The 13305-nt window shown below is 38.4% G+C and overlaps 1 protein-coding gene, 2 long non-coding RNA genes and 1 pseudogene across 4 annotated transcripts; 3 read left to right on the forward strand and 1 right to left on the reverse strand.

Moving 5' to 3' along the window:
* The first annotated feature begins 2 nt into the window (after positions 1-2).
* On the forward strand, positions 3-3252 carry LOC112192721 (probable aldo-keto reductase 1). Of its 2 annotated transcripts, XM_024332581.2 has the most exons (8): positions 3-491; positions 1013-1138; positions 1248-1415; positions 1595-1798; positions 1951-2123; positions 2366-2462; positions 2567-2720; positions 2879-3252. In XM_024332581.2, exons 1-8 carry the CDS (start codon positions 483-485, stop codon positions 3073-3075), a joined length of 1128 nt encoding a protein of 375 aa, XP_024188349.2. In that variant the 5' UTR covers positions 3-482; the 3' UTR covers positions 3076-3252. The 2 variants fall into 2 exon arrangements, with proteins under 2 accessions (XP_024188349.2, XP_040371996.1); XM_040516062.1 differs by having other exon boundaries at positions 3-1138.
* A 1949-nt stretch (positions 3253-5201) lies between these two features.
* On the reverse strand, positions 5202-6294 carry LOC112192722 (annotated as a pseudogene).
* A 1778-nt stretch (positions 6295-8072) lies between these two features.
* LOC121052005 lies at positions 8073-9278 on the forward strand. The gene is made up of 3 exons (XR_005807758.1): positions 8073-8428; positions 8520-8678; positions 9151-9278. It is a non-coding gene; the product is annotated as an uncharacterized LOC121052005 (long non-coding RNA).
* A 343-nt stretch (positions 9279-9621) lies between these two features.
* LOC121052006 lies at positions 9622-10675 on the forward strand. Its single transcript, XR_005807759.1, has 3 exons — positions 9622-9825; positions 9917-10075; positions 10548-10675. It is a non-coding gene; the product is annotated as an uncharacterized LOC121052006 (long non-coding RNA).
* The last annotated feature ends 2630 nt before the right edge of the window (positions 10676-13305 follow it).

Consider the following 13305-nt stretch of genomic DNA (forward strand, 5'->3'; position numbering starts at 1 on the left):
ATTTTGGATGACATTAAATTACAATGGATACAAAGAAAAAGCCTGCTATAATATCTGTTTAATCTTTATATTTATTCTTCTATTTTGAAGGTTGGATGCAGTAGTCAAGGTTTGACTGCTGGCCTATTACCAATATATGTAGTACATTAAACAATGATTACTTGTCAAACAAAAAATCACTTGTGCGGAAGTATCAAAACTCAGCCAATAATTGGAAACATATATAAGCAAAAGTTTAACTCAGTCTGATAGCTTCTACAACATAATTGGCTGGATCTAGAATCGACTATCATGTCAATTACAAATCCTTTATATGGAATATCAAATTTGCTATATTTCAGATCCCATAGACTGAGGAACACTGATAATAATATTTCCTACTTCATCTGCTGATGCTAAACCAGACAATGTTAACTGGACCATCGAGACTCAGTTTCTCGTCAATTTGGCCATATGTACTGTAGTATGTAAACTGGCTGGAAATGAGGAGGGTAAGCTACATGCCTACAGCTATATGCAATTTGTTTTGAAAGGTGCAATTTGTTACTAATATACATGTCTTTCATGATCTGATCGGAAATTTCTGGTTTTTGTTAGTGTAATTTTTATTTTTCTTGGATGGTGTATTCACATTCTTGACATTGTTCAAGACAATACCACGAATGACAAAGTTGCTCTAATCAACTGGTTAGATATATTTTCTTATGTTTATATCAGTTTACCACACCAAACATTCTGTTTTCTGACCTGATAGTACTTTTGCATCATATTGGAGGAAAAAAAATGCAAGTTTCATGTAGACCAATGACATAAACTGGTCATATTTAGAGTTTAACCTTGAAAAAATGACATACACCAATAAATTGTGTGTCATCATGGAATGCATGTAATCCCTACCCATGATGGGTAGGTAGGTTTGAAAAAAAAAAAATGTAATCCATGATCACAAAGTTAGACAAACAGGTTGAAACTGTTTTGGGAGGCCGATCTAAACTCATATATTTATATAAAGGTCGATCAAGACCTCATTTCTTACTTCAGAACTAAATATCGAGGAAATTTAGAAGATCGAAGAAGAAAAAGAAGCAGAATGGCTGTCCAAATTCCTAGAGTGAAACTCGGGAGTGAGGGATTTGAGGTAATAAACAACTTCAGGTCCTTGTCATTATGCATTGCATAATTTCTACTTACAGGAAAGGAACTCCTAAAATGATGGTTTCGTTTCTCATCTTGACTTGTTTTTGTAGGTTTCCAAGTTGGGACTTGGTTGTTTGGGACTTAGTGGATACTACAATGCTCCACTAGCTGAAGAGGCTGGCATATCAATAATCAAGCATGCATTCGATAATGGAATCACGTTCTTTGATACATCAGATATTTATGGACCAGAAACTAATGAAGTTTTGATCGGAAAGGTTAGGAATTTCCCCTCCCAAATAGTCTTGAGCTCAGTGGTTTGTCTATACATGGGTGCTTAGTTGCTTACATTCTTCATCAGAAAGCAATCTTTAGAACTCTTATTTTTCGTCAAACATAAGATGATGCTGTCTTATGACTTGTGTGAGTACTTATATCAGGTGTTGAAGTGTTTCAGGCATTGAAGCAGCTGCCTCGAGATAAGGTTCAGGTTGCTACAAAGTTTGGTATTGTAAATATCAAGAAACCGCAAGTTACACTTAATAGCAGTCCTGAGTATATACGCTCCTGCTGCGAGGCTAGCCTGAAGCGTCTGGATGTGGAGTACATTGATCTTTACTATCAGCACCGTGTAGACCCATCAGTACCAATAGAGGATACCGTGAGTATTACACATTTTCCCTTGGACTAATTAATTGCAATCTTAATTTCCTTTTTCATTTTGTAGGAAGTTTTTCATGCAGTTCTTTCTAAATGATGATAGTGCTCAACTTTGAAGTTGTAGATTAATGCTTAACTGTGTCTTAATGGTAGATGGAGGAACTAAAGAAGTTGGTGAAGGAGGGGAAGATAAAGTACATCGGATTATCCGAAGCCAGCCCAGAAACAATAAAGAGGGCACATGCAGTTCATCCCATTACAGCTGTACAAATGGAGTGGTCTCTTTGGACTCGCGACATTGAGGAAGAAATCGTCCCACTTTGCAGGTAAGCTCAAGTTTGGTCTAAAATTCCAAAGTTTGATCTGTGCAAATCTACATTTTTGAAAGGCAGGATTTACACATGCATGCTTCCTTTTAAATCACACACCAGTCTACTTTTGAGAATTGATCTTGCTGAGTTGTATGCTATGTCTTCTTCTGTTTCCACAATTTAGATTTACTTTTCTTCTCCCTAGTAGAATTGATTAATGTGTGAAACTTGTGTTGTGTACGTCGGTCGAAACACAGGGAACTTGGAATCGGGATAGTGCCATATAGCCCTCTTGGTCAAGGATTTTTCGGTGGCAGGGCAGTTGTGGAAGCTATACCTGCAAAGAGTCATTTGGTAACCTATGACCTTGCTTCCTTTTGTTGCTTATGATAATGTTCAAACCTTGTTTGAGACTTTTGAGCAAACAGAGAATGGGCTATTCAATCTGTTAATATCAGGACTGGCTTCCTCGCTTTCAAGGGGAGAACTTGGAGAAAAACAAAGACCTTTATGCTGAAACACAGAGGTTGGCTGAAAAGCATGGATGTTCCCCTGCACAACTCGCGCTTTCTTGGGTTCTTACTCAAGGCGAAGATGTTGTACCTATCCCTGGTGTGTGCCACTCAACCAGCTCTCCTTCCTAATCTACCTCAAGTCATATAATGTGTTGTTCTAATTTAGCAATTGTGTGCTATTGATGAGCATATAGACCTAGTTTGAATTGATTGAAAACGAAAGCGCATTCATGAACTCTCCTCGTGCTTTTGCAGGGACTACTAAGATAAAGAATTTGGATGATAATATTGGTTCCTTGAGAGTGAAACTCACCAAAGAAGATATAGAAGAGATTTCTGATAAAATATCTATCAACACAGTGGCTGGGAATAATGCACCCGATGCTTTTTTTCGCTGCTCATGGAAGTTTGCAAATACACCACCAGCAAAAGATGGCAAAATACCTTCTTAAAAGTTTGTATGAGAATTATGATAAAGAATAACTGAACTACTAAAGCATGTCGATAGTTCATGTTTAGGATTCTGATGTTGCTTAGTAGTGTAACTAAAGTTATTGGAGCAGATCTAGATAATGTGAAATCTGCTTCCACTTCTTTACAATAAAAAGAAAAAGAACATGAATATTGCAGATGCCTCATCTCATTCTGAATTTCGGATAACATCAAAGTACAAATTATGCAGGAAACTTATAATTGGTACTGTTCAACAACAGTCCTGTTGGTTGTGGTTTCTTCAGAATGTTTAATACGAAAGGGTCTTGTGAACAGCTTCCCTGCAAATTCTCAACTTGTATGGAAGCTTGCTCCATTTAGCTTAACCGCCGTAATCATATTCAATGTTCAAGGAGAAATACTGATAAGAATAAGTTTTTCTACACTGTTAACTTGGCAAAGTGGCAAAGGAGTGACATGGTGCCTATCCCTGTAAGTTTCTTCATTCAACTTGTTATGAACTTACGAAAACCCATCACTTAGTATTGTTTTATGATTTTTCTATGGATTCTAGAAGGGATTAACTGGCGGGCAAGATCGGTCTCCAAGAAGGAAGCTCATAGAAGTATTCAAGATATGCATTGCCTTGAGATGAAGTTGCTAGATATGGATACTTCATCTCTCGCTACCCATGGAAGTTCGGCAAATAAGCCAAAATTGAAGATGGCAAAATTATAAACTAAGATATAATGCATGGAATGCTAGAAGGGGTGATGTGTCCAGTGTTCAATCTTTCTGGGACTCAAAATATATGAAAGGCAACTGTGTTGTACAATGCAAAATCTGACTGCATGTAAACTTTATGTTAAGGTAACTGGATTTAGTATGGATTCCCGATTACTACATGCATCCAATTTCCATGCATGCTACTTGAACTAGGCAATAACCCAGAGAATGACTATCAAAACTTTCAAGTGAAAGAGCTAAGAGTCCACATTCTAAGAGTTCTGGAAGTCAGGGACTTAAGGGGAACCTGGTCTATTTCGGATCTTTGGTTTAAACTTCTAATGGCAACAAGCTAAATCAATCTTCGTATTTCTTCATTGCTAACACATTAGTGAAACTTGAAACATACTTCTGACTCTTAAAAAATTTCCAAGAGTATTTGATCTCAAAAATCCAGTTCTTCCTGTACATTGTATAACACACATTTGATATGTTGAGTAAAAATACAGGTACTTTCAAGTGTTCAGTGTGTTTTAAATAGAGTATCAATTCTGTCTATAGACATACACATACCCAACTCGGCAAGGAAACTAATAGCAACAACTTAGACTAAGGAACAAAAATGAAAAAAAAAAAAAATGCAACTAGCAAGGTCTAACCGTCTAGATCCCATCTATACACAAATGTAGATCGAATGCTCGTTCTACATCACATAGCTACAACTCGGAATATAGAAATTAGTCAGAGCCTTCAATCCCATCAAATTTTCAAGAGTACTTGGCTAAAACTCAAAACCCAGTTCCCTCTGCATGTAGTACAGGATTGAAAGCGAAAATAGGTATTTTATCTCTGCACTAATAACGGTCTTCTCATTTGGTTTAATGGCAACAAGGTCTTACAGATCCCATTCATTCACAGAATAGGAAACCCTGGTCATTCTAAATTGCATAGCTACAAATTAAGATTCAGAAATTGCAAGAACGATTCAAAGTATCAACACTCAATGAGAAGAACACAAAGTATATCCAATTATCCATATAAGAAAAATAGCTCATTGCTTACAAACATAAATAGCAACTAAATAGGGTTCAAATCTCATACTAGAATGCACAGCTACAACTTAAAATACAGAAATCAGTGAAGTCCTCAAACACTTGAAAATTCCAAGAGTTACAGAACAAATTAGCCAAACCACAAAACTCAGTTTCTCCTGTATGTAGTATATCAAACATTGTTCGTATTGTTCAAGTGAAGATAGGTTTAGCAGATACTGTACATATTCTCAAATAACGATAGGTATTTAATGTCTTCCCAATGGTCTTCTCATTTAGCTTAATAGCAACTAGCAAGATCCACGGATTCCAGACATTCACAAAATGTAAACATTGTAATTCTAAACTGCACAGCTACAACTTAAAGATAAAGAAATTGCAGGAACAACTCCAAATTCACCAAATGATTAATGAAGCTCCGGTCAATCTACATTGCATAGCTACAACTTAACATACTCCAAATTCACCGAATGATCAACACATATCATCTCATTTAAGTACTAACAGAAAGTAGGTGCACACAAAAGTAAGTTCTATAGCTCATCATCATCCACAAAACACATCTCCCCGAATTAAACTAAACAACAAGTACCGAATTCACTGCTGCTGCTGCTGGTTAGGGTTCTGAGGCGGTGGCGGCATTCCACGTGGAGGTCCTCCAAACACACCGGGAGGAGGCGGCATTCCTTGGCGAGGTGGTGGACCCCTCATCATCTGCCCCGGAGGCCCCGGCGGTGGAGGCCCCATTGGTCTCTGCCCATACTGCATCGGAGGACCGGGAAACTGCTGAGGTGGACCGCCGGGCCTAGCACCGGGAGGAGGAAACTGCGGCGGCGGGCCACGCACCATCGGTGGTGGTCCCTGGCCGGGATACATCTGCGGCGGGGGCGGATCACCGGAGCAGCCGGATACGTCATCGGAGGCGCCGAGAGGTTAGGGCGAGACATCTGAGGTTGCATCATGCCGGGGGCGGGCCCGCCGACGCCGCGGACGGGGCCGGAGAGACCGGGCTGGGCCTGGGCCACGGGAGGAGTTACGATCCCCCTGCCGGCGGCGCGTCCGATTCCGGAGCCAGAAAGAGCAGCGGCACTCGCGGCCTTGGCGCGTGACTCCTCCTGAGGCGGCGGGCCCTCGACGGTCATGGAGATGACCTCCTCGCCGCGGAGGAGGACGAGGCCGAGAGTGCGGCGGTCGTCGCGGTCCTCGTTGGTGTTGGTGTTCTTCTTGGCGGCGGCGCCTTTGGCCGGAGGAAGCTTCCGGAACTCCTCGCAGTCGCCGAGGACGAGGTTCATGTGGCGGTCGAAGGCCATGAACTTTCCGACGAGCTGACGGCCGTCCTGGATCGTCACTCTCATGCGGTAGTTGATGAACTGGAGCATCTTGGAGCTCTTCGACATCGACATGGTCGCTCAGTGAGGGGGTCCTTGCTCTCTCCTCAGCGATTAGGGTTCTGGGTTTTCGGTTAGGGCTTTGGTATTTATACCTGTGTTTTAGGGCTTAGTTTTTGGGTCGGTTCTTTATTTGTTTTGGGCTTTGGGTTTAATATTTTATGGGCTTGGATTTAACATCATTCTTAGAAAGTTTTAAAGGATTACAACATGCAAAAAGGATAGAAACAAGTTCATTAAGCATTTGAGCGTGAGAAATTGTCATGCGTTATAAAATTGAGGACGAAGAATTTGACAATTTATGATATAGTTGAGGGGTGAGAATGTGATGACTCTTTTATAGGTCAAACAGTTGGTGATTGGGTTGTAAATTTGTTACTTGAAATTTCATATGTTTGTGCAGATTTGCAAGTTGGGAGTTGGGTGTATATATATGGGGGATTGGTGGAGTCTCCTTCTCTGATCATATGTTCATGGACCGCATAAAGTTTTGATTGGAAAGGAAAAGTCTTCTCCCTCCCAAATAATTTTGAATTTGAAGATGATATCATCCTCTTATTATTTCTCTTGGAAGTTCGAATTTGGATTCATAGTTATTCATGGGATCTTTTGGTGGCGAAGCAGTTGATCAAAGTCTACTAAATAGTCCTCTGGTAACACTCACCTGTGATTAATAGTTATTTAGTTTGTATCGCATTGGGTACATGAATATGTTGCCTAATTAAGGAATAAGGAGTCGAGTTTATTAAAAACATCTCGGGGCATGTACATCTTTTATCATAATGTCTTCTTTAGAGGAAATTAAAAACAGACATGCATGTAAATTTTGTGTCATTTACACTGCTAGAAGAAATATGCATGTTCTGTACAAACAACTAAATCTTTGAGAGTGAACAAATAACAGTATCATCAAAGATTAGACATGTTAAAATCAAGTATTTGACATTGATAAATATAATGAATTGTTGTCCTAGAGAGAACTATGTATGTGACAATGGCATAAAACTCTCTTATGCTATAATCAATCTCACCATTGATGAAATATAATTTGTAAAATGTTCTCCTCTTGACGAACGCTCAAAAAATTTCTACTCAAAATAGACCTTAAAACTCATGATTTACCACTAGTGACATGAAATAATTTCAATAGATAAGCACGTTGACAGGATTTCGACATGTCATGACACGTCCATGTAAATCATTGGCGAGGTGATCATGATGTGGTATCTATCCCTGGTGCGTGCCTGTTTACCTCTCCTTAGTTCATCTTATTCTAAATTAGACTACTTGCACTAGACAAATTTATGTTCCAAACGAAAATACGAAATATATCAAGGACACTATAACTTGATGTATATTGTAATAGTTTCAACATACTGAACTCTGCTTGTGTTTTTGTAGGGACGACAAAGACTGAAAATATTGATGCTAATGTCGGTTTCTGGAGAGTGAAACTCACTAATAAAGAACATATACAGGAGATATCTGATATGATACTCATCGATGCAGCGACAGGGAATAGAGTATCTGATAGTCGTATTCTCTGCTCTTGGAAGTTTGCAAACACACCACCAAAAAGCTAGCAACGCAACTAAAAGAAGCCTTTATTCATAATATATATAGATCACAGTCTGCGATGCTGCTGCATCTTTGTGTATATTAGGAACAATCTGATGTTTGTTTGCAATGAAATTGAAAGTTCGTTGGAGTAGATTAATGCGAATTAAGTGCAAACATGTTGTCACCTGCACTAATTTGGTGCATGGTTTAGCAAATTGGTTTCTGTTGAGGTCTTATCAAAGTGTGAAACTAGTAAACTATTGGGGGAAATTCTACAGTACTGGCGGGTATCCCATACTGTGTGTTTTGTGAATATTTGTGACCGTTGGATCAGTAATATATCCAAGGGTCATGGATATTCGAAACAAGCTGACCTATTCAGAAGGTATCCCGTTTCGCCGTCACTCTCAGTTCGTCACCGTGCCTCCAGCGTCGGGCCTCCGCTTCGCTGTGCCACCACGACTCTCTCTCTTTGCGCGACTCTGCCTCAGTCTCCCTCTGTTCCACCGCGCCCCTCCACTCCACTGCTCCTCCAGTCCTCTTCAGCCTCCAGCCCACGGGTTCTCTCTCTACGGCATGGACCCTTTCCATCTCAGCCTCTCTCCTCGACGGCCCTTTCTATACTCGACGGTGATAGACTAACGGTGGTAAGTCAAATAGTTTATCGAAATTTCTGGGTTTTTACTTTTCAATCGATCTGTATCTCATGAACATCTCTGCTACTTTCTGGGTTTTCAGTCAAATGGCCTTGAAGTCTCGAACTTGGTTGCTCTCTTCCTCAAGCAGCAAAGCAGAAAGCCAGAAACTGTTGGTTACACTCTGGATTCGGTTTCTGGGTTTTCACTTACATTCTTGGTTTCACTCTTCAAGCTTGGTTAGGTTCTGAAATCAAGCTTGGTAAGTTGCTGGGTATTGTATATTTGTATGAATGTATAATCAAATTGTATGATTAAAATCATTAAATTGATTGAGCTTCAAGTTGCTGCATTTCTGAATATCTCCATTAGTTGATCGAGCTGTTGCCTGTTGACTTGTTGATAAGTTGGTTTATTGGATGGACACAGTTTGGTAATTTGGATGGGAATTGCAATCAGAGTGTTCAAATGATTGTGGAAACTATTTGTAGAATTGTTTGTACTTCCATTACTGAGAATTATTTGTGCTTCAAGTTTTCTGGTCCTATTTTCAAATGGTTTTAGATAGATTACAAGTTGCATTTCTTTTTGAGTCATTTTTGTGGCAGATTATTGTTTTACTGCCGACATTTTGAATTGCCCAGTCTACTTTCATCTGCTGCTGGTATATGGGTGTCAATTTATATTTTCTGAAGTCAAAGAATGCTTAAAATTTCTTTTCGTTTACATGGCAGCTTGAGGCCGTCATCTCAAAAAGTTTTATCGCTAGTTGCTGAGTTGAAAACACTTAAGAAGAATAATGAAACACTGGAGAAGGATAAAGAACATCAAAGGATCAATCTTCTTTCTGTTGAAGAGGAGGTGAGAAGAGCAGAACGTTTTCTGATATTGATTCTTCCACTTCCATCTCAAACCTGATATAGTGTAATGAACGAATGATATCCCATATATATTATGATGAATGCAGGTCAAATTGCTTTTCGAAGAAAACAAAGTGTTAGATGAAGCTAACAAAAGATTACTAAAGCAGTACCGCAAGGAAAGAAACAATTCTGGTTCTGATGGAAAGCATACTGATGATCAACGAAGGTGAGAGAAAGGGAGAAGAATAGCTTTGATTGCATGTTTTACTATGCTCTTATACTTTCCTTGGCATTTCATGTCCATGAAATTGTAGTTGGATCTAATTTCATGTCGGGCCTCCGCTTCGCTGTGCCACCACGACTCTCTCTCTTTGCGCGACTCTGCCTCAGTCTCCCTCTGTTCCACCGCGCCCCTCCACTCCACTGCTCCTCCAGTCCTCTTCAGCCTCCAGCCCACGGGTTCTCTCTCTACGGCATGGACCCTTTCCATCTCAGCCTCTCTCCTCGACGGCCCTTTCTATACTCGACGGTGATAGACTAACGGTGGTAAGTCAAATAGTTTATCGAAATTTCTGGGTTTTTACTTTTCAATCGATCTGTATCTCATGAACATCTCTGCTACTTTCTGGGTTTTCAGTCAAATGGCCTTGAAGTCTCGAACTTGGTTGCTCTCTTCCTCAAGCAGCAAAGCAGAAAGCCAGAAACTGTTGGTTACACTCTGGATTCGGTTTCTGGGTTTTCACTTACATTCTTGGTTTCACTCTTCAAGCTTGGTTAGGTTCTGAAATCAAGCTTGGTAAGTTGCTGGGTATTGTATATTTGTATGAATGTATAATCAAATTGTATGATTAAAATCATTAAATTGATTGAGCTTCAAGTTGCTGCATTTCTGAATATCTCCATTAGTTGATCGAGCTGTTGCCTGTTGACTTGTTGATAAGTTGGTTTATTGGATGGACACAGTTTGGTAATTTGGATGGGAATTGCAATCAGAGTGTTCAAATGATTGTGGAAACTATTTGTAGAATTGTTTGTACTTCCATTACTGAGAATTATTTGTGCTTCAAGTTTTCTGGTCCTATTTTCAAATGGTTTTAGATAGATTACAAGTTGCATTTCTTTTTGAGTCATTTTTGTGGCAGATTATTGTTTTACTGCCGACATTTTGAATTGCCCAGTCTACTTTCATCTGCTGCTGGTATATGGGTGTCAATTTATATTTTCTGAAGTCAAAGAATGCTTAAAATTTCTTTTCGTTTACATGGCAGCTTGAGGCCGTCATCTCAAAAAGTTTTATCGCTAGTTGCTGAGTTGAAAACACTTAAGAAGAATAATGAAACACTGGAGAAGGATAAAGAACATCAAAGGATCAATCTTCTTTCTGTTGAAGAGGAGGTGAGAAGAGCAGAACGTTTTCTGATATTGATTCTTCCACTTCCATCTCAAACCTGATATAGTGTAATGAACGAATGATATCCCATATATATTATGATGAATGCAGGTCAAATTGCTTTTCGAAGAAAACAAAGTGTTAGATGAAGCTAACAAAAGATTACTAAAGCAGTACCGCAAGGAAAGAAACAATTCTGGTTCTGATGGAAAGCATACTGATGATCAACGAAGGTGAGAGAAAGGGAGAAGAATAGCTTTGATTGCATGTTTTACTATGCTCTTATACTTTCCTTGGCATTTCATGTCCATGAAATTGTAGTTGGATCTAATTTTATGCATTCTCCCCTTTTGCAGTCAAACAAGTGAAAATCTAGCTCTAAGGTGATGAGCAGCAGCCCGAATCAGGGGAAGATCGATTTCAGTGACCAAGAATCAGCAAGACAACCTCTCTCACCCTTGGCGTTGTAACTCCCCTAACTCAAGACTGCATAAAAAGCAATAAGAAACTTCCAAAATAGTCTGATGTATATCTCACCTCTCATTTGTACCTTTTTATGTACCCATCATATGGGTTGGTTGGCATAAGATTTTCTTAGAATTGCAGATTACTGTATTAGTAAAAGATGAACTGTCAATGAAGTTCAAATAATGTATTTCTCCATTACTTTGCTGCCTCATGGTTTCTGTATGTGCCTTCTAACTTTGATATTTACTTTTCGTACCCTATCAATCAATTATTTGCAACTAACCACCTGCTTCAAAATGTGAACCACAAAATTGAAGGCTAATTACGAACATCATCAAACATACAGAACATAAGTAAAATCTGAATTTAAGGCAATCATATTTTCAGTCTACTTGCTTACGACCACTTGAATTAGATTGGAAAGTGATCAAGAGAGATTATGATATACCTGCAAGAAATTCAAACTTCAACAAGAACCAATTGTTGAGTTAGGGTGCAGACCTGTGCAAGTTAAGCTAGTAATAGTTAATGTTATGTAATCATGGAATGTGCAACAATTCTACCCTAACAAACATATGCTTAAATTCCACTAATTCCTGTTTATAATTGAAAAGGTTTCTGTAAATATCTTCTCATCCCAAGTTGACGGATCAAAAGTATTGTAATAAATGTCCTCTTTGTGGTAATTACAAGGTCTAGGACAACATCTACCAAGTTATGAACCATTTTACAAAATTGACGACAAATGTGTTGTACGATTGGTAAATCTTCATATTTTAGTCTAAATAAATCATATGTCCTCATTCACGTAATATAGTTCTCGATTGTGTAATTGGTCGGTACCTTGTGTAATTTTCGTCATTGATAAAATAATTACATCTCTGACAACGCTTATTACGAATATAAGGACAAATTATCAAAAGTATTGTAATAAATGTCCTCTTTGTGGTAATTACAAGGTCTAGGACAACATCTACCAAGTTATGAACCATTTTACAAAATTGACGACAAATGTGTTGTACGATTGGTAAATCTTCATATTTTAGTCTAAATAAATCATATGTCCTCATTCACGTAATATAATTCTCGATTGTGTAATTGGGTGGTACCTTGTGTAATTTTCGTCATTGAGAAAATAATTACATCTCTGACAACGCTTATTACGAATATAAGGACAAATTATCTAAAGTATTGTAATAAATATCCTCTTTGTGGTAATTACAAGGTCTAGGACAACATCTACCAATTTATGAATCATTTTACAAAATTGACGACAAATGTGTTGTACGATTGGTAAATATTCATATTTCATACCAAATAGAGCGTGTGTCCTCATTCACGTAATATAGTTCTCGATTGTGTAATTGGGTGGTACTTTCTGTAATTTTTGTCATTGAGAAAATAATTACATCTCTGACAACGCTTATTACGAATGTAAAGACAAATTATCAAAAGTATTGTAATAAATGTCCTCTTTGTGGTAATTACAAGGTCTAGGACAATATTTACATATACATAGACAATATTACAAATTGATGACAAATGTGTTGTTAAATTGGTATAATTTTTTTATTTTATTTTCCATGTGTCAAAATTTTATTGGGTAACCTGATGACCTATTCATCAGGTTACTATCATATTTAATTGCTATATATTAAAAAAATAAAAAATAGAGGTATCCCATACTGGGGGGTACTCTAGCTTGTCTCAACTATTGGATAAACTAAATTTTTTTTTCTTTGAAATTTAATAACAGAGCTTAATTTTTTTGGCTGCCTAACTCGAAGCTTTCTCGGATAGGGTTTCTGGGTCGGATTCAACTTTCACGGATCATTCATAATCCTAGGGCTACGTCACTTATCTCTGGCGCACTACTCCACTTTGCTAATCTCAGTCCGCTTTATAACTGCGCTTCTAATGGCTACGTCAGTGTGCATGAACATCTCCAATTGTGCTCAATCCCATAGATACTGCTGCCGAGTTTGGATGGAATTCATGGCATGATCTAAGTCTCTAGAGGTGCTTGATCAAGTTTTCCAAGGTAAAATTTACTTTTATCAAGATGCATGTTCTTTTGCTTTTGTTTGTTTGATTTGGAGTTGGAGGAATCAAATCAATTAGGCAGTACAAAAATGTTTGAATTGACAACAAAGAAATCTGTTGTCAAT

Source organism: Rosa chinensis, chromosome 3 (assembly GCF_002994745.2).
Source record: "Rosa chinensis cultivar Old Blush chromosome 3, RchiOBHm-V2, whole genome shotgun sequence".
In the NCBI taxonomy this organism is placed as follows: Eukaryota; Viridiplantae; Streptophyta; class Magnoliopsida; order Rosales; family Rosaceae; genus Rosa; species Rosa chinensis.

What these genes read in the sequence shown, in the direction of transcription:
- LOC112192721 (XM_024332581.2), top strand. An exon ending in ATGAAGTTTTGATCGGAAAG is followed by an intron (nt 1,416 to 1,594) that starts GTTAGGAATTTC and finishes GAAGTGTTTCAG; the next exon opens with GCATTGAAGCAGCTGCCTCG. An exon ending in CAGTACCAATAGAGGATACC is followed by an intron (nt 1,799 to 1,950) that starts GTGAGTATTACA and finishes TCTTAATGGTAG; the next exon opens with ATGGAGGAACTAAAGAAGTT.